This window comes from Oryctolagus cuniculus, chromosome 5 (genome assembly GCF_964237555.1).
Source record: "Oryctolagus cuniculus chromosome 5, mOryCun1.1, whole genome shotgun sequence".
NCBI lineage: Eukaryota > Metazoa > Chordata > Mammalia > Lagomorpha > Leporidae > Oryctolagus > Oryctolagus cuniculus.
The window spans coordinates 85,216,699-85,243,071 of NC_091436.1; the positions used below are offsets into that span (position 1 = coordinate 85,216,699).

The following is a 26,373-nucleotide window of genomic DNA, read 5'->3' on the forward strand; positions in this document are numbered from 1 at the left end:
TTCTGCTCCCTGACGATGTGTTTGGGAAGGCAGTGGAAGATGGCCCAAGTGCTTGAACTTGAAAATGAGGATAGAGTTCCAGTCCCTTGGATTTGGCTTGGCCTGTCCTCAGCCATTGCAGTCATTTGGCGAGTGAATCAGCAGATATAAGATCTTTCTTTGTCTCTCTCTCTCTCTGTAACTCTGCCTTCGAAATAAAGAAATAAAACTCCTAAAAGGACAAAAGCATAGCATAGACACTACGTCCAGCACTCATTTAATTCAGGAAGCTCATTTTATAAAGATCTGAATGTACCCATCTCTCTATAGATCCTCTCCCGACTGCCCTCTCTTCTTGGCACTTTCTCCTTCTTCTAGCTTCTCTGTGACACCCAGAAAGATCCTTGAGAGATCTTTTTCTAGCAAATTACATCTCTGTCCTACTGGATCATTGCATGCTATTATTATTTATGTTAGTGCTGATGTTATCTATTTACTTATTTTCATTTTACTTGAAAAACAGAGAGACAGAGATTTTTCCAATGCTGATTCACTCCTCAAATGCTCTCAACAGCCAGGGCTTGGCCAGCCCAAAGCAATGAGTCCAGAATTCAATCTGTGTTCCTGTGTTCCACGTGGGTGGCAGGGACACCCAGATACTATTTTAAAAAGCTTATTTTTATTTATTTGAAGGAATCAGGGTGAAAGGGGAGGAAAGAGAGAGAGAGAAAAACAGTGAGAGAGAGAGAAAGAGAGAGAGTGAGAGAGATCTTCCTCCATCCACTGGTTCACTCCCCAAGTGCCCACAACAGCTCTGGCAGGGATGTAAATACTTTGACCATCAACTACTGCTTCCCTGAATGAACATCAGCAGGAACCTGGGTTAGAAGTGTCGCTCCCCCTCTTCGTGGAGGAACGACACAGGACCCTGCGCTGTTCTTTTGTCTGCTCGGCCCTCCCCGGGTTTGCTGCTGGTTCTTCCCGGGTTGGCTTCCGACCCTTCCACCTCCGTGGAAGGGCGGTTCCCCCTAGCCACTTTCCCCACTTCCGCAGGGGAGCGGCATACCGCCGGCCGGCTCTCTCGGGGGCTGCACAGGTGTTCCTTCAGATAGATGTTCCCTCAGATGTTCCTGGTGCATGTTGTCTCTCTCCTCCTTTATAGTCCTCTTCCACCAATCCCAACTCTGCTACCCACATGCCGAGTACGCTGCTCTCCTCCAATCAGGAGCAGGTCCTACAGTTTATTGGTTGAACTGGAGGCAGCTGAGTAGAAGCTGTTTCTCCCTTCTCAGCGCCATATTGTGGGAGAGCAGATGCATAGAATAAGTCTTAATTCCAGTAACTTAGTCTAGTCCGAGTTGCTCCCCACAAGAAGCAAAGGCGGGACTTGATCCTAGGCATTCCAGTACGGGATGTGGGCATCCCGAGTAGTGGCTTAACCCAGTATACCAAAATGCCCACTCCTAGGGCTGATAGTATTGGAAAGCTGGGATGCTCTCAGTGCCTCAGTGCCTGTGGGTTCAGTATAGGCACTTTCAAGGTTGTCCTAACGTTGCCAAACTGTTTCTAGCAGAAGGGGTCTCAGTGCAAACAGACAGTGCTTTAAGATCAAGGATAAAGCTTGATGAGTACTAATAACAAACAAAGGAGTGGAGACGGAAAGGAATGAACAATTCCAGAGGCAGTTTTGGGATCTTATTGTAAAGTAACCCTTTAGGAATTGGATCAACATCCTGGGATCCGGAGATCTCTTGAAAAATACAAAGCAGAAACAAGATGTGCTTTATTGGGTATGGAAAATGTTGATCCAGTAATTGATGATTTTTAAAAATAAACTGCATTCTGTTTTGATTTTGGATTTAATGTATGGATATGTGGAATGATTTTTAAAGGTAATAAACATTGTGAGCAGAAAAAATCTGCACTGAAACTCACACAGTCTATAGATCAGCTAACGTGTGAGAGAAGAGACTCGGGTTTCATCCCCAGCTCTTTTCTGTTTTTTGAACAGGTTCTGAGACCTGAAGCAGGTCATTCTGTCATTCTGTTTTCTCATCTCTAAAATGTGCAGGCATTGAATTTCATGACATTTCACATTTCCAGCTGTAAAATTATGTTTCTAAGCTATTCTCTTTTCAAGAGGAAAAAATTTGTTTCATTTCTACATAGCTTTAATTCTATATAAACTCATGCCTAGAAATAGTTCCAAGAAAAGATAAAATACTTTAAAACCCTCTGCCTCAAATCTGTCTGCTTATATACATAGGAACACCTGTTATCAAGTATTATTGGGTTGAGGAAAATGATTTTTATCTTTCTCTTTACTCTCGCACTGTTTGATTCTTTTGTAATATTATCCATTAAATTTATATCATATATTAACACAGAAACTATGCCTTTTAAATTTTATGGATTTCTAAGAATAGGAGATAGGAAGTGAAATTCATTAAACAAAATTAACTTGAAATTTTCTTTTGTCTAGTTTTTGTAGAGAGTTTTTGATAAAACCTTGGAAAATCATTTGAAGAGATGAAGCTCTCCTATTGTTCTCGCTTCTTTGTGTGGATGATGAAAAGGTTTATAAATAGGAGTAGTCAACGAACTGCGTGTACATGAATGACTGAATTCTTATCTCCAGCTTCAGTTCTCTTTCAACGTATACTGTAAACAGCAGACACCCAAGAATCCTCATCTAAGTTTTGAGCCAAGCAAAAGATCAAGTTACACCTGTTTTGCTTACACCACCTTGGAAACCACTAGACTCCATTTTCCTGGGCTTCAAGCAATAGTTTGCCCTCGCGGACATAATAATCAAGTCACTAACCACCTGGATCTCTTAATCTCCATATCTGTGTCAAGAGGTAAGCTAAGCTTCTTTTTCTTACATAGAATGTCTATTTAATAAGAGAATTGCATTTCTTATACAATTGGATTGTCATTACTTATTTCCCAAAAGTTTCATTGACAGAAGTATTCCTCAGTAATTACAAACCCTGACCTACTGCCATTCAGATTCACGCTGCATACTTTTGTGAGTATGCGGCCATGAAACAAATTTGCCCCTTTGCAAAGAGTGATTTACTTGAGGGCCTTCAGAGGCTGTGGCTAAGGAAGGATTCTTGGCCTAAGTACAGAGCATATGGACTAATGTGAATGAGCAGAGCCACAGGCTCACAGAGGAACAGCCTAGAACCTTTTAGCAATCAATCCTGTGTGTATTAAGTGCAACCTTAGCACTTTGCTTAATTGGGGCTTCTCTATAAATAACCATGCCTATATTCATACCAAGGGATTGAAATATCTTGTTAAGTAGTGTGTATGTACATGTTGGCTTGTGTGGATCCTGTTCTTTTCACTTAGTGTTTTTCATGGACTCCCAGCTTTGGAAATTTATTTCGTTTAGTAAAATGTGATTTGTATGCATAAAACCTAATACTAGATGTAAAATTCTTAGCTTTATGGCTCTTGTGTGTCTACAAAGGTAAAATTAAACATCACAAAGCCAATAAAATTGAAAAGAAAGTTCATCAGACAAAAGATATTGTTTGGGCCGGCACCGCAGCTCAGTAGGCTAATTAATCCTCCGCCTGCGGTGCCGGCACCACGGGTTCTAGTCCCGGTCAGGGCTCCAGATTCTGTCCCGGTTGCTCCTCTTCCAGGCCAGCTCTCTGCTGTGGCCAGGGAGTGCAGTGGAAGATGGCCCAAGTGCTTGGGCCCTGCACCCGCATGGGAGACTGGGAGAAGCACCTGGCTCCTGGCTTCGGATCAGCACGGTGCGCTGGCCGCAGCGGCCATTGGAGGGTGAACCAATAGTAAAGGAAGACCTTTCTTTCTGTCTCTCTCTCTCACCGTCCACTCTGCCTGTCAAAAAAAAAAAAAAAAAAAAAAGATATTGTTTGGCTGGACCTAAACCATTACTCAAGTAACTACTGACAGCAGGAGCCTGGATCCTGTAAGCTGGGCCTGCCTGATGACAGCTCATGGTCCACCATTTGTCTCCATTCAAACAACTAACAGGCTTCACTCATGCTGTATGTCCACCCACTGTGGCTTCATCTGGCTTTCTCTTGAGCACAACCCACCATGTGTTGTTTCTCATATTTTCAGATAATCAATGTTCTATGCTTGGTTCCAATGTGATTTTAAGCACAATATAAACATTTTGTGCAAAGGGTCAGGTAGTAAATACTTCAGGCTTTAAATTTCAACCTGTCTGTGTCATGACAACTCAATTCTCCTACTGTAGTATAAAAGGAGTGTTAGGCAATAGTCAATTATTGTTTTAATAATGTCAAAAATGGCCAGATAGGCTGGATTTTTTGGCCTGAGGGCTCTGTAGTTTACTGAGCCCTCAGAAATATGAGTGCAGAAATTTTAAAATTCTGTGGCGGTTCTTGGCTGTGAGCTGGTTATCCAGAAACTTTGTTTATTGTGTATATTTGTCTTCTAACATAATAAAACAATATCATACATATAAACTTCCCATGGACTCTTAGATAACAACAGAGACTCAGGAGGCCAAAGATCCTGGGTTTCAGAAACACTGTTTTCCAAATTCACCATCTCTAAAAATAAAAATGCCTTGTTTTCAAACAGGGAGTTCAAGACTTCGCAGGTGTCAACAAGCACAGCAGGCCTCAGGGTTAAAAGCAGCCCAGGAGAAGAAGTCCTCTTCCTTATAAGGTATGTGATCTGTGTGGAAAGGAGAGCAGGGTTCCAGATGGGTCAGTTGACCTGGAGCTCTGGCGGGGAGCTGGAGACCAGCATGCAGGACCTGGGTTGTGCTGCTAGCTAAGCTGCTGTCTTAACTTGAGTCTCCCACACTCTGAGTTTCAGTTTCTTCATCACTTAATTGGGGGTTGTAGGATACATTCTGCTTTCTCCTGAGAAGGGAGGTGAGGAGCGGGTGAGATGCTGTGGGACACTTTGGAAATGCTCAAATGCTATCCAAGGATAGCTATTACTGTTAGAGAGAGATGAGAGGAACTGGCTAGAAGGGCTGATGGCTTTTTCAAGGATTGTCCATGGAAGTCTGTAAGGCAATCAGAAATGTGGTGCCCCTCAAACACAAGTTTCAAAGCAATACGTTCTGGTGATTGCAAAGCAGCGCCCTGCTTCCTGGTGGTGCAAGGGCTTTTCAAACAGTTCGTATGTGACCATTCAGAGTAGAGAGAGGCGACTGGGTGGGGAAGCCTTGCCTGCCTTCCCTTATGAAGACTAGATTGCCATGGCCTGAGTCGTGCAAGAACGGAAGCCTCCTGTGCTGCTGCTTGGTAAGGGTTCATCCTGCAGCAATGGAAGAGCAGGTGGGCTGCTCAACAGGTGCCGCAACAGTATCACCACATTTGGGGGTTAACGCTCAGTTCCAAAGTTTCAGAAACTCAAGGGTCCAGTTTACCCAGAGTTAAGTCTGCTCCAGGGGACTCGACACATTATACAAGCACAGGGGAGTCTGATTTGTAAAGTGCCTCTCCAGTAACTGGGACTCTTGTATCTATTCTCAAGAGAACTTTGCACGGCAAAAAGAACCTCTACAAGAAAACCACTGCTTAGAAGATGGCTTGGGAAATTGGAATAAGGAGAATCAAATAATTGCTATGGACTTTTAGTCCAAGATGTAGAAAAGTCAAATGAATTAGTTATCCTTGTCTTTACAATCTGGTTATTGTGACTCATTTTCTGAACCTAAAGACCTGCACAAATTCTTACTAGATCCAACAATAGCTTAGCATGTTTGCAATAGGGATTGTTCCAGAAAATTCAGAATCTTTGTTTTTTTTTAAAATAAAATTGAGTGTTTAAATATTTTATATTTGTATATTATAATCTTTCCCCAATGTGTAGAACAATGCACACAGGGGGTATGGTCTCCAGCTTACAAATCTAATTGATTTTATCCTATCTGTCTGTTTATATCAGTTGGAGTGAATTTCTTTTATAATGGTTAATCCTTTCCCAGGATAATTTTACTCATTTCACACACAAAGGAGGTACAGTATTTGTCTCCAAATTCTGAATTAATTTGAATTGACTGTGCTGTTATTCCAGAATGTTGCATTTTATGGAGGCCTGTGCTTGTAATTCTAATTTCTTTTGCTCAGTTAGGATTTTAGAATAACTGGTGAAGGTTTTTTGGTTGATGTTTTGGGGGTCCTTCAAGTTTTACTGGTTTGATGCTGATGACAATGGTATTTAAATTGTTGATATTTCATGAGTGCTTTCATGAGCACTTCAGATGAACTTACTTATTTTTATTTATTTACTCATGCTATACTAATGCATGTTAGTTCCTTTTAAGAGGAATTTTACATGTATAAATTTATTATCCTTAGATTTTCATTTGGTTGTGACTCCTGAATATGCAGCACACAGGGAATAGTTATTTTAAATTTTGCATTTACACAACACTTCTACTCGAAGGTCCCCATTCTGAAGATTAGAGAGCCATCTGCTGTGAAGAGGGTTAAAACAATTAGCAATTCCTACTAGAGGATTCTAACTTCTCATCCCCATAGCACATTCATGAATATGCACCCACATATACCCTGTCTCCATTTCTTGAACACATTCTATTTAGAATTTTTTTTTTAATTTGAGATGCAGAGAGAGAGAGAGAGACCCATCTGCTGGTTCAGTCCCCAGATGCCTGCAGCCAGGAGCTGGGTCCTCAGTGCTGGTCTCTCACATGGGTGGCAGAGACTCACTAGTTGAGCCATCACTTGCTGCCTCCCAGAGTGCACATTAGCACAAAAACTGGAATCTGGATAGGAGCTAAGAGCCAAACTTAGGCTCTCTGCTATGAAATGTGGGTGTCCCAACTGGTAGCTTAAGTACTAGGCCAAACTCCTATCCATCTACTTGGCATTTTTAATAAAATTATGAAATATTTGAATTAGTGCTGATGTCAGTAATAAAAACTATCCATTGCAATAAGTTCACAATTTAAAGTTATTTGAGTAAATAGAAATGAGTATCTCTTAATAAATCATCAATATTGACATCAGATATAATAGCAAAGAAATCTGAAAATTAATCTCTCATATTTTAACTAAATTCTATTAGTATAGTCAACAGGGAGAGTCAAAGCCCTTGAAGACCAGGAGTGATTTATTTGGCGACAAAGAGCACAGAAATTAGAGACTATTTCACCTGAGGATCAACTTTACTGCTTCTTTATGTAAGTTTAGTTAACAAATAAGTACTAACTAGCTATTTCATGCTAAGCACTTTCAAGGAGACAAAACAAATAAAAAACACAGTCCCCCAACTCCATGCAACATATAAGCTCTTTTACAGAGAAAAAAATACTTTATGGGAGCCTGGTTCAGGTGTTACATCAGTAAGTGCTACAATAATGTGCTAAGGTTTGGGGACTACTGAATATGAAGAGACAAAACTCAGTATCTGTGAGGCTATGAAGAGAAGGTAGGACTTGAGAATGCAGAAGAGGGAGAAGCAGCACCAGCAAGCACAAGGAGGTGAGAATGATGTGTGAGCTTGTGATAGGGAGATGTGGGGCAAGGCTATTGGTGAATGCTGGTAAATATAAGGGCGTTGGATTAGGCAGGACGTTGAATGTCAAGGTGAGAATTTGACATTCATTTCAAATGTGATACATTCCTGAGTGAGGGGATAATAGGAAGGAAAAAGCATTTTAATCTAATGTCAGTGCAGAATGGGTTTTAGGAGGGAATCTGGGGACACACCTAACTTGCTTTCCTTATAGAGATGAGGCAGGATTATCTGTTTCTTCAACATGGGTAGGAATTAAAGGAAGATGGGCTCTCAGAGCTGAGTTTAGTGGAGAAAAGGAGTTACATATTCAGATGGAGAGCAGAGAGGCTGGATTGAAGAAAAGAATGGTCAATGTGGCCAAGTGTGTTTAGGAGAATTTCTGAGTCCTGGAGAGGCTGAACTTTGCACTATTATTTAATCTCTGGATGTGCAATAATGAGCAGTCAAGACACTTGCTTGGATTGCCAAAAAAGATACAGACTGCCCAGCTAAATTTGAATTTCAGATAAACAATGAATCCTATTTTAGTATAAATATATAAAATATTAAATGACACATTTAGGCTAGAAAATTGTCTGAAATTCAAATTTTCTTAGGCATCCTACATTTTTATTTGCATAATCAGGCAACACTAGTCCTAGTCCATTCTTTTAAAGAACACACAGTATGTACAGATATTTATCACATAGTATATGTGATTACAAGTTATTGGTGGCATGAAGGAAAATAAAGCAAGATTACAAACAAGAATACAAGGAAGACCTAATTTAGATGGATGAGGTCCAGCAAAGCCATTCTGATTCAGGTGGAGGGGACAAGAGCAATGCAGGAAGGAGGGACACAATGGACATAGGGTCTAAAGGAGAAACTGAAGCAAGGGGACACATCTGGAATCCAGTGGCCCTTGGTGATGGCAGAGTGGCATTGGAGAGACAGGCAAGGGCACTGGAACACAGGCTATTGTCATCAAGATAAGGATTTGGACTTCTTTCCCTACTCTAAATTCAATAAGAAGCCATCATAGAGCTTTAAGCTGAGAAGTGAAATTGTATATATGATATCCACTTTAAATGTTAATATAACTACGGAATGGATAAGAGGTTGGAGGGGCCAACAATGATAAGTGGGGAGACAGGAAGCTATTATGGTATTCTGGGAAGGAGGTAAGAGTGGCTTGGATTTGGATGGTGTCAGTACAGATGAAAGGAGTGAAAAGTTCTGGAATATATTTGAAAGGTAAAAACACTGGCTTTGAATGTAGATTGCATGTTTATTTCATGAAGAGAGAAGGAGGAAGAATGACTTCCAGGTTTCTGGCTTTATTACTTGGGTGAATGTTAGTACTACTTACTGAGGTGGAGAACACTGGAGAAGGAGCTGCATTTTGGGAAGAGGGATACAATGGAAGATGGAGTAAGTACCAGCAAAGCTCATTTTGAATAATTAAGTTGACGGGATGATACGCTTATGGTGCAGACAGGAGCTGGTTTTCAGAGTTAAGAGGACTGGAGATGCACTGACGTGCATGCAGAGGCAAGCAGGACGGGAAAGGATCCACCATCTAATCTTCCTACATGGTAACTTCCAGGCATAAATTCAATGGTTGATAGACACACATCTACTCTGTAAACAGCCTCATTTAATTTTGTTACAAAAAACACATACACATATGTAAACACATGGTGGCTCTTTGATTTTTGTCTTTCATTAGATTTATTTTTTAATATTTAATAAATTTTCATGAAAATACGGGCAATGGAGAAAGTCATAATAAACAAAATTATGAGAAATTTACTCATTGACAAGCATTACTAATGTTTTGCTTTTATTCCTTTTGTACTTTTTTCTACTCCTTTTTAAAAAATATTTAGGGTTTATGGGCCCCTATTGCATCATTATTTTTTAAGTAGGCTCCCTCCTACCCTGGTTCTTTTCTAGCTTTATTGTGGCAAAAATATATATAACACAAAGTTTACATTTTTTTTTTTGACAGGCAGAATGGACAGTGAGAGAGAGAGACAGAGAGACAGAGAGAAAGGTCTTCCTTTTGCCGTTGGTTCACCCTCCAATGGCCGCCACGGCTGGCTCGCTGCGGCCGGCGCACTGCGCTGATCCGAAGCCAGGAGCCAGGTGCTTCTCCTGGTCTCCCATGGGGTGCAGGGCCCAAGCACTTGGGCCATCCTCCACTGCCCTCCCGGGCCACAGCAGAGAGCTGGCCTGGAAGAGGGGCAACCGGGAAAGAATCTGGTGCCCCGACTGGGACTAGAACCCGGTGTGCTGGCGCCGCTAGGTGGAGGATTAGCCTTTCGAGCCATGGCACCGGCAAAGTTTACATTTTAATTTTGAGCCTATAATTTGATGGCATTCATTGCATTTACAGGATTCAGTCATCACTCCTATTTCCAAAGTTTTCATCACTCCCAGAAACACTACAACCTTTGAAGCAGCAATTCCCAATTCTCCCTTCCTTTTAGCCCTGGGTACCCTCTAACATACTTCTGTATATATGAATTTACCTGTTCTAAATATTTCAGATAAGTGGAATTATGCAGCACTTGTCCTTTTGTGACTTGATTATTTCACTTAGCATAATGTCTTGATGGCTCATTCATGCTGTAATATGCATCAGACTTTTATTACTTTTATGGCTGAATACTATTCCATTATATGTGCATACCTCATTTTGATTATCCATTCAACTGTTGAAAGACACTTGGATAGTTTCCACCTTTTGCTTATTGAGAATAATACTGCAATGAACACTGGTATGCAAGTATGTGTTTGAGTCACTGTTTTCAATTATTTTGTGTATAAACCTAGGAGTATATATGCTGGGGTGTGTGGTAAACCCCTATTTAGCTTTTTGGGGAATGCTAAATTTTTCTAATTGGTTGCATTATTTAATACTCTCTTCAGCAATATACAATGGTTCTAATTTCCCCTCATTCTCACAAGTTTTTATATTTTAAAAATTATAGTCATTTTAGCAAATTTGAAGTGGTATCTCATTCTTATTTGCATTTCTATAATGATGAATGATTTGAGAACTTTTTCATGTGTTCAGTGGCTATTTCTATATCTTTCTTGGAAAATGTTTACTCAAATCTTTTGCTCATTTAAAAAATTAGGTTGTCTTATTTTTTAGAAGTTCTTTATATATTGGGGTTTTATATCTTTATATAATTTATAAATATTTTATCTCATTTTAGAGATTGTCTTTTCACTTTCTTGATACAATCCCAAGGTACAAAAATTTTTAATTCTGACGATGTCCAATTTATCTATTTTTTCTTTTATTGTCCATGCTTTTGTTGTCATGTATAAATGCTGGATCAAATCCAATCCAAGGTCATGGCACCTTGCCCCTAGGTTTTCTTCTAAAAGTTTTATGGATTAAGCTCTTATATTTAGGTCATAGATCCACTTTGAATTGATTTTTGCAAATGATGTGTGATACAGATCAATGTCATTTTTTTGGAGGCAGAAATATCATTTTCCTTGCACCTTATATCCATTCCACTCTTAATTTACATCAAATATTTGAGAAAAATTTTCAAAATCATTCTTGGTATTGGAAATATTGCATATTTTACTTTCTGGAAATGTTTAATTGAATTTTCCAGATGAAATTCCTGTGAAGTAAACTGCTACTTCTTAAGTGAAGGGAGAACGTCATGGGAGTATTGGGTTATTAGAATTGGTAAGAACTCCATTAAAAATTAGAAAGGATCATTGGAAATTTAAGAAAATGGATAAATTAAAGACTATTGCTAAGAAGAGACTCTGGAATTATTTTTAATATATCAAAAACTTGAGCAAATGATTTCATGGCTTTAAAATGCTTAAAGATATACCACATAGAGATTTCTGACTATTGTACCCCTTCACAAGAATAGAACTAGCATTAAATATTTAATGTACCCCTAATTATGTGCAATTAAATTAAATACGTAATAAATTTATGATGTGGAGGCTTCACTTTGACAACAACCAAGTTTTCAATAGCAAAATAAGAAAATAATAATGACAATGGTTACTGAGCACCAACCTTGCGCTAGACCCTACTTTGGGAGCTTCATAAATATTAACCAAAGAAAGTCTCACAAGTTCCATTATTACCACAGACAAATTTGGACATGAACATGAGGAGTCCATCAGTGAACGAAGGTTCTTAACCACTATGCTAAACCACTTCAGTTAGGCAAATAACATTAAAATGCTTCTTCTCCATGAGAAATCTCTTGTCTTTCCATCAGCAAAGAATTTGAAAGTAGGCTGGGCATTTATCAGTCAAATGGAAGTTGTAATTCTGACATTAGTTCTTTGTATTCAAAGATCAGTCACTTTCTTACCACTTTTGTTTTAGCAACACAGTTTAAATCTATATTTACCTTCTTCCTTTCTCTAAGACACCTAACAAAGTGCTTTCAAATGTTTTATAATACATGAATATCCTCTTTAGTAATATGGATAAATGCCCAATGACATATGTCAAAATGAAACATAATACCACCCTGCCACTTTTTAATCTTAAGGGCTTTGTTTTAATAATTCATAAAGACATTAACCTTTCTGGTAGATTAAAAATGAATCCTTTTTATTTAATATAATTTTGTTTGTGTCCTGAACGCCAAGGACATTGAAGTATTTATGTCCTAGTGAATAACACATTATGCACATGAATATTTGTTTTATCTGAAATCACCTGTTAACCTTCATTCATCTTCTCACCATGTGAGCTTGATCCATATTGCTCCTCTGTAAACATAATGTTATGTGCTGAGACAGGTGTGCTATTGTAACAATATTCCAAGCTTCTTAATCCCCTGACTCCCCCACACTCCCATTTCCATGATTTTTTTTCACTGAATCTATGGAGAAAATAAGAAGTAACTGATTTTTGTAATACGAAATAGCACCTGAAAAGGCATGGTTTTCTGGCCTAGAAAAAAGAAAGTAAATTAGTGGCAGGCCTGGGGCTCTAGATCACATCTTCTGCTTATGGCAGAATTAGTTAAAAGCATTTCAATCAGGGAGACTTTCCCTCTCAGAGAACATTTTTGGAAAAGTCTGGAGACATTTTGGGTTGTCACAAAATGTGTGTGTGGGTGTGTGTGTGCGCATGAGTGTGTGTGTGTGGTGGGCTGAGGAGAAACTGCTGCTGGCATCTAAAGGTTAGGTATGATGATAAATATCCATTAAATGCAAAGGACAGCTATTGAAACAAAGAGTTTTCCAATCCAAAATGTCAATGTTGAGAAACCGTGATCTAGAGCAACAGAAACTGGACTTGAGAACGTGGCTGTGCCTCTCATTTTGTGATCTTGGGAAAGTGACTTCTATTCTCAGTGTCTGCCTTCTCATTTGAAAGAACAAATTAACAACTACTACAAAACAAATGAAGATAATTCAAAAACAAAACCCATATTTCAGAATGGTTACAACAGACCAACAGCACCGAATAAAGTGCTGATCATAGCCAACAAATGGAAGTCGGAATCTACGCTACAGAGTGCAATTTTAAGACAAGATGGAAGTAGACAGGGCCAGAAACACAATGTCTCTGAAATACAGAAGGGGCTCCCCAGAATTTTTACTCAAGAGATGGAGAGAGGTGTAAGAGATCAAAGAGCACTGAGCATGTACTGGGGATGAGATAATGAGACAGGAAATAGAAGTAGAGGGAGGGTTGAAGAAGTGAGAGAGGTTTCAGCAGTGACTTAGAGATGGAGTCAAGAGAATTTAATAGGAATCAAAAAAACTTCATGAGGGGAGAGGGAGTGGGAAAGGGGAGGGTTGCAGGTGGGAGGGACGTTATGGGGGGGAAGCCATTGTAATCCATAAGCTGTATTTTGGAAATTTATATTCATTAAATAAAAGTTAAAAAAAAAACTTCATGGACAATTGAAAAAGGTTCATGAGAAAAGGAGATCAGGATGAATTTGGGATTTTTTATTTGGGTGCTTGGGTGCTGATAACACCACCTGACAAGACAACTGAATCAAAGAGCAAGGAAGTCATTTTTGGATATACACCCAAAAGACATGAACATGTTGTATTAAAGAAATACCTGCACCACTATGTTTATAGCAGCAGTTCACAATAGCCAAATCAAGAAATCAAACAAAGTTTCCATCATCAGACAAATGAATAAAGAAAATGTGGTATATACACACAACATAATATTATTTAGCTATAAAAAAGAAATTCTATCATTTGTAGCAAAATGGATACAACTGGACATCATCATGTTGAGTGAAATAAGCCAAAGAAAGACAAATACCACACATTCTCCTTTATGTGTGGAAGTAAAATTAAAAACAAACAAACAAACAAAAATAAAAAAACAAAAACTCAAAAAAAGACATCCCTGTGTATATCAGTATTGCTGCAGATATAGTTTTGTTTTATATCTTTGTTAAATCAATGGTTAAGAACCAGTGGTTAAGAATGTTATACTGGGGCTGGCGTTGTGGCTTAGTAGGCTAAGCTTCCGCCTACAGTGCCGGTATCCCAAATGGGCACTGGTTCATGTCCTGGCTGCTCCTGTTCTGATCCAGCTCTCTGCTTATGGCCTGGGAAATTAGTGGAAGATGGCCCAAGTGCTTGGGCCCCTGCACCCGTGTGGGAGACCCAGAAGAAGCTCCTGGCTCCTGGCTTCGGATAGGCCAGCTCCAGCTTTTGCAGCCATTGGGGGAGCAAACCAGCAGATTGAACACTTCTATGTCTCTCCTTCTCCTTGTCTATAATTCTGCCTTATAAATAAATAAAATCTTAAAAAAGAATGTTATACTATAGCTTTAATTAAAAAAATTAATTTAAAAAAATTTTCTGTATATGGGTGAAATAGTCATCTTTCAATTTAGTTATTGTTTACAGCTTTGCCTATATTCCTGCTAAAATAGGTTATTTCACTTTTTAGTTGTTGAACCATTTATTTGGTGCAGCATTAAGCCTTGACTATAACGTAAATTAAAAATATATTGTGAATATATATGAATATATATAAAATGAAAGAAAAGAGAGAGAGAATGTATTCTTAGAATTTTATTTATGAGCTACATTGAATCTGTTAAAAGTTAAAAAACTAAAAAAAAAAGGAAGAAAAAAGAGCAAGGAAGTTAATAAATTCAGATGTAGACATAACATGCTTCTGATTCCTATGAAACATTTAGATGATAAACAGAGATGGTGGGACGTGGAGATCTGGGAAAGACCTGAGATTTGAGTCAGGAACTTGAAAGCAGCGCTTCAATCCACAGAATGAATGAGATTTCCTAGTGAAAGTAGTGGAATAAGAGCAGAGCAGAGGACAGAGGTTTTTAAAAACTGGACAGGGGCCAGCACTGTGGTGCAGCGGGCAAAGCCACCACTTGCAATGCTAGCATTCCATATGGGTGCTGGTTTAAGACCCAGAAGTTCCACTTCTGATCCAGCTCCCTGCTAATGCACCTGTGAAAGCAGTGGAAGTTGACCCAAATTCTTGGGCTCCTGCACCTATGTGGGAGATCTGGATGAAGCTCCTGGCTCCTGGCTCCTGGCTTCAGTCTGTCCCAGCCCTGCTGTTGCAGCCATTGGAGGAGTGAACCAGCAGATGGAATCTCTCTCTCTCTCTCTCTCTCTCTCTCTCTCTGCTTCTCCCTCTCTGTAACTTTCAAATAAATAAATAAATAAATCTTAAAAAAAAAAAGAACTGGACAAACAAAAGTATTGAAATAGGAGGAGCAAAGCAATGGGAGAAGGCAGGGCAGTAAGGACTAATAGTTGAGGAAGCAGAAATAAGGGATAAAGAAGAAAAAGTGTCAGAAGAAAAGCAATGAAAATTCATCTATTCCCCTCACACCCTGGAAACCAAAAATAGCAAGAAATGCTGAGAAAAAGGGGTCAGTGGAAGTTGATGATATGAGGGTACTTCAAAATGCTTGTGGAAAATGAAATCCGATGTTTATTTTGGCACAAAAATATTTGGAATACATTTAGAGTTTTTTCATAATATGTATTTACATTGAACATTTTGAAGTATCCTTATATAAAATATAGGACAGATTAAGAATGAGATATAGAACAGAAATAATTTTTTGATACAAGAGAAAGGAGACCTCTCCCTCCAAACTGATAAAGAAGGAAAGCTGGGTATGGATGCAAGTCCATCTGGAGGATGAAGGAGCAACAGATTTGAGTTCATATTGGAAAGCTTCACTTTTCACTGTCAAATTGTAGGCAAGTCCAGCTGCTGGTGCAGGGTATGGGAAGTAACAGCAGCTAAGGACACTGGAGAGCCCTCAGTGACTGAGGAGGAGCATCAATCGAGTACAGAAAGTGAGACTAGAACTTCAGAAGTCTGGTATGTGAAGGATATCTCAAGGTACCAGTGTCACCATGGGATTTATATGTTTCCCTAATCAGTAACAACCCATCCATCTTTGGAGGAAAGCAGCAAACCAGAAAGATTTTCGACCAGAGAATTGCTTGAAAATGTGGTAGAATGTTAGAGAAAATCAACCAAATTTCAAATTAAAGTGGGCATGGGATCAAGTATGTCCACAGACCAGTTGTACCATTTCCTTGTATAAAAAATGAGCACATCCTATGGGATTCATAGAGAGCCTTCAACATCCAGAGATGCTACAATGTAGCCATTGGAGTTTGTCTTTCACAATCTCCCAAATAAGACAGTACAAATTATGAGTGGAATAGAAATAATTGAATCATGATGAAATTGTTTTCTTTTGCAGAGTCTTGCCTTCTTTTGAGACTAAGCCATGAGTTGGATGTTCCTCAGAGACCTTCTAAGTGGAGTAAATAAATACTCAACTGGGACTGGGAGGCTATGGCTGGCTGTTGTGTTCATCTTCCGTTTGCTGGTCTACATAGTAGCAGCAGAGCACGTCTGGAAAGATGAGCGGAGAGAATTTGAATGCAACGTTAGACAGCCTGGTTGTGAAACTGTGTGTTTTGACCACTTCTTCCCCATATCCCAGGTTAGACTTTGGGCCTTACAGCTAATTATGGTCTCCACGCCTTCTCTTCTCGTAGTTCTACATGTAGCCTATCGTGAGGGGAGGGAGAAAAGGCACAGAAAGAAACTCTATGTGAGCCCAGGTATGATGGATGGAGGCCTATGGTATACTTACATTATCAGCCTCATTGTTAAAACTGGCTTTGAAATTGGCTTCCTTGTTTTATTTTATAAGCTCTATGATGGATTTCGTGTTCCTTACCTTTTGAAGTGTGATTTGCAGCCTTGTCCTAACACTGTGGACTGTTTCATCTCCAGACCCACAGAGAAAACAATCTTCATCCTTTTCTTGATCATCACCTCCTGCTTGTGCATGGTGTTGAATTTCATTGAACTGAGCTTTTTAGTTCTCAAGTGCTTTATTAAGTGCTGCCTCAAGAGAGATTCTAAAAACCTCAGGTGCTCAGGATGTGAGTGTCACAACTTCAGGTGTGTTGGAAGTAATAAGATGGGGATCCCTGCTCTACTCCAGAATCACCATTCAGGCTTGACCACAGGCACACCCCAACAACCTGAAGCAAAGCTACTTTGTGACACACAAGTGGGTTAAACACAGAAAACATGCATCTTTCCTAAGCAAAGATCTTAGCTGGGTTGGAAAACAAGTGGTGTTAGTATTAATATCATTCGGAAGAAAGCTTTTTAAAAATTTCAATATGCTCTCAGGTGTGAACACTAGACAGAGGTCTCAGTGTTTTGTTGTAGGGTTCTCTACTATGTGGATACACAAGATATTTTTGAATATTTCCAAATTAGTCTGAAGTTATCCAAGAGCACCCTTTCAACAGCTTAGATCTGTAAGAAAAGAAATTCTATGTCAGTTTTCTTTTTTTCTAACTCTCATTACAATTCATATACAACTGAACCATATAAAGCATGGCATTTCTGACCAATGGGATGGTCTCTAAGCTGCCATGGAAGCACTGGCAATCTTTCCAAAGTGGCAGCCAAGGCTCCACTCACTCAGTCCTAAGCAATCTTTAAGACTCTGGTATATGGTGGAGCTGCCACTAACTGGGGGCACATAGCAAATCCAGTGAGATGGCTCAACCTGAGGGAAAGACTACAGAGCCATGAACTCATCACACATTAGGGTTCTTTGAATGTAAGTGGACTTGCGGAGGGGGAAGAAAACCATCATTTAAGTGGTCTCCAAGTAAAGTGCAAATATTACTGGAAGATAACTCACAATTGGGGCTGAACCAGAAGAAATCTGCAGGGGTCACTCTTGAGCCAGGGAAGGCAGGTCCCACATAAAGTAGCACACTGACAGGGGACAAGGAGGCTACAGGAAAAGCACCTGCCTGCTTGATAATGCTTAATGCTTCTTGTAAAATAAAAGAAACACGGAAATACTTTGTAAATTTCCAAATTGTTAGAACTTTGAGTAATCAGGAATTCACACTATAGTGTACAATATGTCACAGTTTGCTCACAATTTACCAGTATATCTCCTCCTAGGACACATAAAATGTGTATGTTGTTGTTACAGTGATGTAATAATGTAAAACAAGTTTACTATCAATTGTTTTGAAGACCACACCTTTCTTTTACTTATAGACTTAAAAAAATATCAGATATTTCCTCTTTGGATTTAATACTCTAATGTATATGCATTTCCTTAGAATAAAGATGAAGTTGCTTTGCAATGCTATTTGGTTGTCATTGGTCTCTTTACCTAGCTGCAATGGATATGACTTCTCTCATAAAATAAAATGCTCTGAATTATAGAATAGGATTTGGAACACTGCTTGTTAAAGATAGCTCAGAAGCTATTCTCTCTTGGGGATTTCTTAACAGAAAGTCAGTTCACAAAAATGTAATTTTAAATAAAACCAATTACATCATATCTTCTAAGTCCTCCCCTCTTTGGAGTAAATTGTCTCATTACAATTTACACACCTTGCACAGCAAAGGTTGAATCATATATAGTCTACAGAACATGTCATAAAAAATGGACATAATCTTTGACTTAAAAACTGTTCTGGAGAAAAAAAAGTGAAAATTGTAGTTTTCCTTCCTTCAGTTGATATAACAGATCACTGCTGGACTTGAGCTTACAACCATGTTCCTTACCATTTGACATGAAATCATCCAGCCTTCATAAATGGAGTGTAGTAGGAATTTTCTCAAGAGGCATAGGTGGTTTAAAAGGCTTTATATTTTTGAGATCCTTGCTATGACACAGAATCCAGAAAATAAAGTTTCAGTGTGCACATCTGAAACGGAGATGAGGGACTTTTTAAGTCTGAGGATGAGGTTGCTACCAAAAATATTTTTGGGAAGCTCTGCCCAGGTGAAAGGGTATGATTACTTGGACATGTACATTCCTCACTTTTCAACTTCACATAGAGAGGAAACAAAAAGGCAATGTGAGCAAGGGTAACAGAAATGAGGCTAAATTATTCTTTACTCCTTTAAGCTTTCAGAAGTACTCTGACTTACAAAATTGGTTTTCTTTAAGAACATTCTCAAGACTGCCTTGAAAAGATGGTACAACAAGTTGGGAGCTTACTGCTCTAGTCTAGGGTAAGATAGTTTAAAAAAACTGGAGAGAGGGCAGTCTCAGGGAAGAGTTAGGGAGAAAACTGCAGAGGAAACTCTATGGAAATTAAAGGGACACTATGACCTATGTAGAGGGTGTGGACATGCACAACTTAGGATCCCAGCAGCCGAGAGCTCAGCACCAGCTTTGGAGTGAAGTGAGACAAGACTGCAGCAGCCCAAGCCACTGGAGATAAAGCTGTAGGAAGAGCCTGGTGAGAGTCCAGCTTGGAGCCCTGTAGGGTACAGCGTACCTGCCAATCTAGAGGCAAAAAGGGGGGCATATTTCTCTGTCACTGACCACTTGGCACTGGAGTCCTGTAACTAGCCAAGAGAGGGTGTATGCCATTTTGGATATACATAACAGCTGCACCAGCTCCTGTTCATGTGCCTAGTAACCAGCCAAGAGGAGATGCCGGAGTCTGCTTTGGAGAACTGACAGGGGCTGAGTGCTAGTAACTGTGAGAATCTTGTGTGCTAGGACTGTGAAAACACTGTGGTTGCATGGGAGGGTGCAGGGAATGGCTGGGACTTTGGGCAGTCACTGTGGGTGGCTCCACGTGCTTGAGGCTCCCTGATTCCCTAGTGAGGGTCATTGCTGCAGCATCTGTGTTCACATTGAGGACTGCATGGATTGTTTGTATGGTTCTTGTGTTAGTACAAATGATAACTGTGCCCACTGGGGCTAGTGTCCAGGCATTGGTTTCCTTTGAGAAGAGGAGGTGAGTGTGAGAAGACACCAGCAGAGCAGAACAAACCTCCCCTCTGATTAATAAAAGAAAAAGAGGACATTTACAGTGCCCAACTTGGGTGTCACCTTGGACACTCCTCTCACCCTGGAGCACTGAACAGAGCTCCCTGACCACACCCAGCACACACCTCTGGGTATTTATTAAAAGAGCAGACACTTCACTAAGCCACAGAGGTATAGTTCAAAGATAAAAGCCATCACAGGAGGAAAAAAAAGCATCTCCACAAATGCCTAATAATAATGAATTCAGCAATTCAAGAAATGAGAATAAGGAAGACAACATGATGTCCCCAAAAGAACACAACACTTCAATACTAGAATGTGAAGATGAACAGACTGATGAAATGCCAGAAACGGAATTCAACAGATTGATCATAAGATTATTTAGAAGTAATCAGAAGCAAATCCACAAACTAAAGAGACCCATACATGATATGAATGAAAATTTTTCCCATGAAATTGAGATTTTAAAGAGAAATCAAAACAAAATGTGGGAAATGAAGAATAGAATAAATAAAAATATGGTGGAAAGCATATTTTTGAGGCAGAAGAAAGAATATCCCAGTTATAAGACAAATCTCTGGAAATTTTACAGTCAGACCCCAAAAAAAGAAGAAATTAGAAAACCCAGCCACCCCAGTCCTGGGAATCAACCCATGAGCAATGAAATCAGCACATGAAAGAGTTATCTGTACCTCCATGTTTATTGCAGTTCAATTCACAATAGCTAAGATATAGAATCAACCCAAATGCTCATCAACTGAAGATTGGATAAATTATGGGATATATACACCATGGAATACTACAGCAGTAAAAAAGAAATCCTGTTGTTTGCAACAAAATGGATGAAACTGGAAAATATCACAGTGATAAGCCAGTCCCCAAAGAACAAATATCAGATTTTCTCCCTAATCTGTGATAATATAGCACCTAAAAGGAAATCTATAGAAGTGAAATTAGCACATTGAGAAGCAATGACTTTGAACAGCCCTTATATTGACTGTTGAAGAAGTTTTTTTTTTCAATTTGTTGAACTCTTTATTTAGTATAGAGTTAATTGTATGTATAAAGTTAACAGAAAATAGATCTTAGTAAAAAAAAATTAAAATGGGAATATAAGAGGGAAGAGGAAGAGGGGTGAGAGTGTGGGTACAGTGGGAAATCACTATATTCCTAAATTGTATTTATGAAAAGCATGAAGTTTGTATTCCTTAAATAAAAGCATTTCTGGGAAAATAAAAGACTGCCTCTGTACCAGTGAAGACCTGAATCATTTGATTAAGAGAAACTGGCAGCTAATTTTTGCCATATTTATTCTGTTCCTCTTATCAATAATATTCATTGGCATCTGGAAAGTGAGACACTGTGCTATGCACCTTCTGAGATGTAATATATAATTCTTGCTCAAAACAAAATGTCTTCTTCACTTAAGGGACATAGAGGTGTGGATGGAGGGAGTATTTTACATCTATGTTCTTCACTCTCTGCATCATTCCGTTGGTCAATCCAGAAACCTTCTGGTGCCCAGAGAGCAACCTGACTCTGAGATGAGAAAAGATGGCCACCTTTTTCTGGGACATGCAGATCACTGAACAGATGTCTCCCTCATTTCATTTCAGTGACTCCTGACTTGCAGGGATTGTTTTGACTTCTCAGTACTTGCCCCAGCTCAGTGTCTTCTAACTGGTGCTGGCACAAATTTCTTTTCAGGTACTTGCATGAAAGAATACCCAAGGTTACAGTGGCTATGGTTTCATTCTTCCTCAGGAAAAACAAAACAAAACAAAACAAAACAAAACAAAACAAAACAAAACAAAACACCAGACTAGGGAGATGAGGGGAGGCAAAGACTTGCAGATGTTTTAATTCTTTAATCTTTTTGCCTGCCTTCTATCATTTCTGCAGCTCAAATACATGAAAGATAAGTTCTTGTTTGCTTAAGCTAGCTCAGTTTGGATTTATGTTTCTTGAAACAAAAATTCCTAACAGAAAGACTGTATTGGCCAGTTTTTTGTGACTACAATGGAAAGGCTGTTTACGAAGGAATGAGATTTACTTTGGATCACGGTTCTGGAAGTTCACAGTTGATCAGGCAGGTCCCACCGGTTCAAAACCTAGTGATGGCATTTTTGCTGATAGTCCAGGTGCAGTGTAGATCATCACATGGCAAAAATGGGGCAGAATGCTCACATGCCAGCCAGCAAGCGGTGTGGGCTGGGTCCATTTCTCAGGCTTTCATAATTAACCTTTTCACAAGAACCAATTTCCAAGGCCATATACACCCAGTTATCTAAGGATTTCCCTCCGGGCCCACGTCCTGACACAACTGGATTGTTTGATTAGCTTACAACTTTGAGAATTAAATGCCTGTATGAGTTTGGGAACCATATCTTAGCCAATCCTTAGAAACCAACTTCATCAATTTCCTGTATAAAAGCGGTAGGGCACTTTTCTTTTACTCATCCTTTCTAAGCACTGGGCCTCCTAACTTCTACTTGTATTTACCTCTGTATAGTATTTACAGGGAAAAATTGTGGGAGAATCATGACATTGCTTCCAATGAGAGGGACAGACGAGTTTCCCTTTTATAATTCTTTTGTTTCATGTACTACTTTTGTTCTTAAAATTGTAATACTTAAAATGAATATGATGCTTCATCTCTCCTTATTCAAGCTTGTATCCCAACATAAACATGATACTAATTTACTCTTAATTTACTTATTATTTATAAATTTGAATATTGCACAGAGCACAAGACAGAAAGGAAATCTGAAAAACTGATGAAGCAGGAGAAATAGAGCATATGGAGGTTAAAACTTCAGCATTCATTTGAATTTTTCTGAGAAAAGTGCAAGGAAGCTGTATTGAGAGAGCTACCAGTTCATTTACAAGTTGAACTTTTCCTCATAAAGCAAAATTTCCCTTAGCTATAAAATATACTGGTGATGGGAGTTATAAACTTTTTACAGACCTTATTTTCACTGTGTCAAGTCTAATGAACAACTTTCCTATTCTGAGATGATAAGCTTATAAAATAATAGAATGTGCCCATATACTATTTGAAAGAAAGGTGCAATGAGTTTTGAATGTTATCCACATGGGTCAACATTCCCATTTATTTAAAGGTGAAGTATCAGATCCTTATCTAGCTACAGAGGTTTAACTTTCTATTAAAAAGAAAACAATGTTCAGAGAAAAAAAGGATATTTTCAAAAGTTCATGAAAATTACATTTTAACTCAATTTTTCAACAAACTTTTTGAAATAACCTAATACATGTAATTAATGTCCAATTTAAAAATGTTGACATTAACTCCTCTGTCAGAGGAGAGTTGGACAGAATGGCTGTAGAGCTGAATTAGGGAAAAAGTTTACAATTTAAACTGGGAACAAAGATGACAAATATTAGGCAATACCAATGCCACATCCTCACTATGAAAGTGTCATAATTAAATTGATAATCATCAATCCCTTGTAACTAAAGGAAATATGAATCATCAGGTTATCCAAAAGCTTTCAATTATATTTATGTTAAGGAATGAAAGAGTAGTAACTTGAAATTTGATTTACTGTGGAAGTGAAGCAAACTTGATAAACCAAACTTGTTAGCAGAGATTGATTCTAATGACATTAATGGGACGATGCCATTCAGAACTTTTTTTATTTGACAGGTAGAGTTATACACAGTGAGAGACAGAGAGAAAGGTCTTCCTTTTGTCATTTCACTTCCCTAATGGCCACCACGGTTGGTGCTATGCCAATCCGAAGCCACGAGCCAGGTGCTTCCTCCTGGTCTCCCATGCGGGTGCAGGGGCCCAAGCACTTGGGCCATCCTCTGCTGCACTCCCGGGCCACAGCAGAGAGCTGGACTGGAAGAGGAGCAACCGGGAGTAGAACCTGGCGCCCAAACCAGGACTAGAACCTGGGGCGCTGGCACCGCAGGCGGAGGATTAGCCAAGTGAGCCACGGTGCCGGCCAACATTCCGAACTTCTGACTGCAACTAAGACCATGAAATTTGCTGTCCATCTCTTCATATCCACTTACCCTCACAGCTTAGGCCCCTGGTACTTAGGAACCTAGTATTTCTTGGGAATAACAAAATCTGTGTTCCTCTTGCCTTGCCTATGTCCCATCTCTTCATTACTTACTCCTCCTTTACCTGAAAGGATTCTGATTTTGGAGAATATGGCAATGTGTCCAGCTAAAAAATATACTTCCAAGTCATCTCTGCATGTAGCGGTAGCTGTTTGACTTCTTGCCCAAAGCAACAAGAGGTTTTCTGGCTGGTGCTTTGGAGAAGTTACCTAAAAAGTGGGACTGCCCTAGTTTGCATGTGTCTTTTCTCTTTCTCATTCTTTCCTGCTTGAGACATCATAGCTAGTGTTGCAGTGAACATTTTTTGGTCATGAGATGACTGTGAGGATGTAAGCAAAACCTTATGAAGGAGAAGAAAGGCCAGCTGCAGGGACATGGACACCATCATGGAATTGCCACCTCAGCCCTGAGTTGCCTATATCATGCGTGATACATCATCGCCTGTTAATCTCTTTTAATTATAGCCCAAACCAGTACCTGATTACATTCACACTAGTGACTAGGATGGAGACACGGAAGACTGAAGAAATGGCTGGTATGCTGAATGGCAGAAGTAATGCACGACGTCAGCAGGCTGGAATTTCAGAGTAAGTCCACCGAAATGAAGCCAATAATAATTCTGCACCAAGATTTAAGGTTCTAATGTGAGACAAGGACTGATATTTCACTACAAAATATGCTTGGAGTTTTAGCTATCACCTTAAAATGAGCAAAAATGTAGTATGAGATTACTTTTAAAAGGTTAATTTGAACCTGTATTAACAGAGGTTAGTATCCAAAGTATAGGAAATGACCTTCTCAATGCTTGAAAAATAGTTTTATAAGGGTTCCTCAGAAACTTGATGAAAAAAATATTTTGTGAAAACCTGTGTATGGATTTCAGACTTTTATACCAAAATAAACTTACCTTACTTTTATGATGAACTTTAAAAAGTTAACTTGTATTTCATGTTCCAGAATTGCAGAATAGGAACACTTGGGGAACATTGAAGAGATTTTTGTAAACCTAATATAAGAGTGTCCTATTAATTTGAACTCTATATGCCAGTGCTTTACATGGATCATCTCATTTAATTTGTACAGTAGCCCTATCAGATAGGTATTGCTACTTATCCCCATTTTACTTTCTGAAAGCCTCAATAAAATGATAATAAAGTTGTGAGATCCCTAACAATGGAAGAGATAAAAAATGTTTCTGGCTAGTATGAGAGAAATAGTTAAATGGTCTCCAAATTCCCCTTTAACTCTTCAAGATTCTATGGATGTGGCACCTGGAACATACTTGTACATAGGGCAAAATTAGGCTATTTATTACTCATTTGTAAACCTGAGTCCACAGAAAGTTCTCTGATTAGTAGACTCATTTTAAAAGACAAATTTCATGCAAAATAAGACATTTCATTGTGATAAACAGTTTAGGAAGTTCCATATAATTTTTTACAATCAGTTTTTAAAAATCTTCTTTAAAATCATGGCCTCTGTGTAAATGAAGTGTTAAGTATTTAATATTTTGTATGATTTCATTCTTCCTTTCTCTACCCTGAAAAATTCTAATGTTATTTTAAGTCTTTGATCATATATTTCTTTCAGAAAGCAAAATGTGTTGTAAAATGGGGATAAGTAATGTAGCAATACCTATCTGATAGGGCTACTGTACAAATTAAATGAGGTGATCCATGCAAAGCACTGGAATGTAGAGCACATTCAAGAAATGCTTCGTTTGTAAATAACACCACCCAGCCTTCTTAAACCCCCTACCCCTGTATTACTGGCTTACACATTTGTATTCCCTTCTAAACCGAGCATCATGAACACAGGCAAGAACCGTGAAGGCAGTCCTCCATGACTGTACCGTTAGCCTTAACCAACACTAGCTGTTCAGTAACAATGAACATTTTCCTGAGCCTTACAGCAAGATTTTTGTTGTATAAACTCAAAGAACTGAATAAATATTAAAGTTATTTATAAATGAGATGACTACCACTTAGAATGACAAAGTGACTGTCCAATGTGACATGAAGTGGCACAGCAAGAATAATAAAAAAAAGACACAAAACTCCAAAACCAGTATTCTAGACATTTTCTGAACAAAATTATTTCAAAGAGATTTGGAAGGCTTGCATATCCATGTAACTACTGAATGTGCTACAGCTTTTTTTTTTTTTAACCTCATGAGGTAGCTAAACATGCATATCAACACACATGCCCACTTCCATTATGAAGACTAGTTTATTCATCCTAAAACTGACCAACAGCTAATGTGTCATAGTCATCTCTCAATTCCTAAAAACCGTACTTCAATTACTGTTTGATTTATACTTAAAATTTTGACTACATATTAGCCCATATCTCCTATAAAGTATCAGTTAAAAGATCATTTCTGGTTCTAACTTAAGACCTTAACTATGCACATACATTTTCAGTGTTTGCTTGCCATCTTGTGGCCTCTTACTCCCGCACAACTGAGGAC

At 38.9% G+C, this 26,373-nt stretch overlaps 1 protein-coding gene across 1 annotated transcript; it reads left to right on the forward strand.

Moving 5' to 3' along the window:
• The first annotated feature begins 2,705 nt into the window (after window positions 1-2,705).
• Window positions 2,706-17,160, forward strand: GJB7 (gap junction protein beta 7). The gene is made up of 3 exons (XM_051854498.2): window positions 2,706-2,840; window positions 4,576-4,662; window positions 16,230-17,160. The coding sequence occupies exon 3, from the start codon at window positions 16,257-16,259 to the stop codon at window positions 17,061-17,063; it is 807 nt and encodes a 268-aa protein (XP_051710458.1). The 5' UTR covers window positions 2,706-2,840; window positions 4,576-4,662; window positions 16,230-16,256; the 3' UTR covers window positions 17,064-17,160.
• The last annotated feature ends 9,213 nt before the right edge of the window (window positions 17,161-26,373 follow it).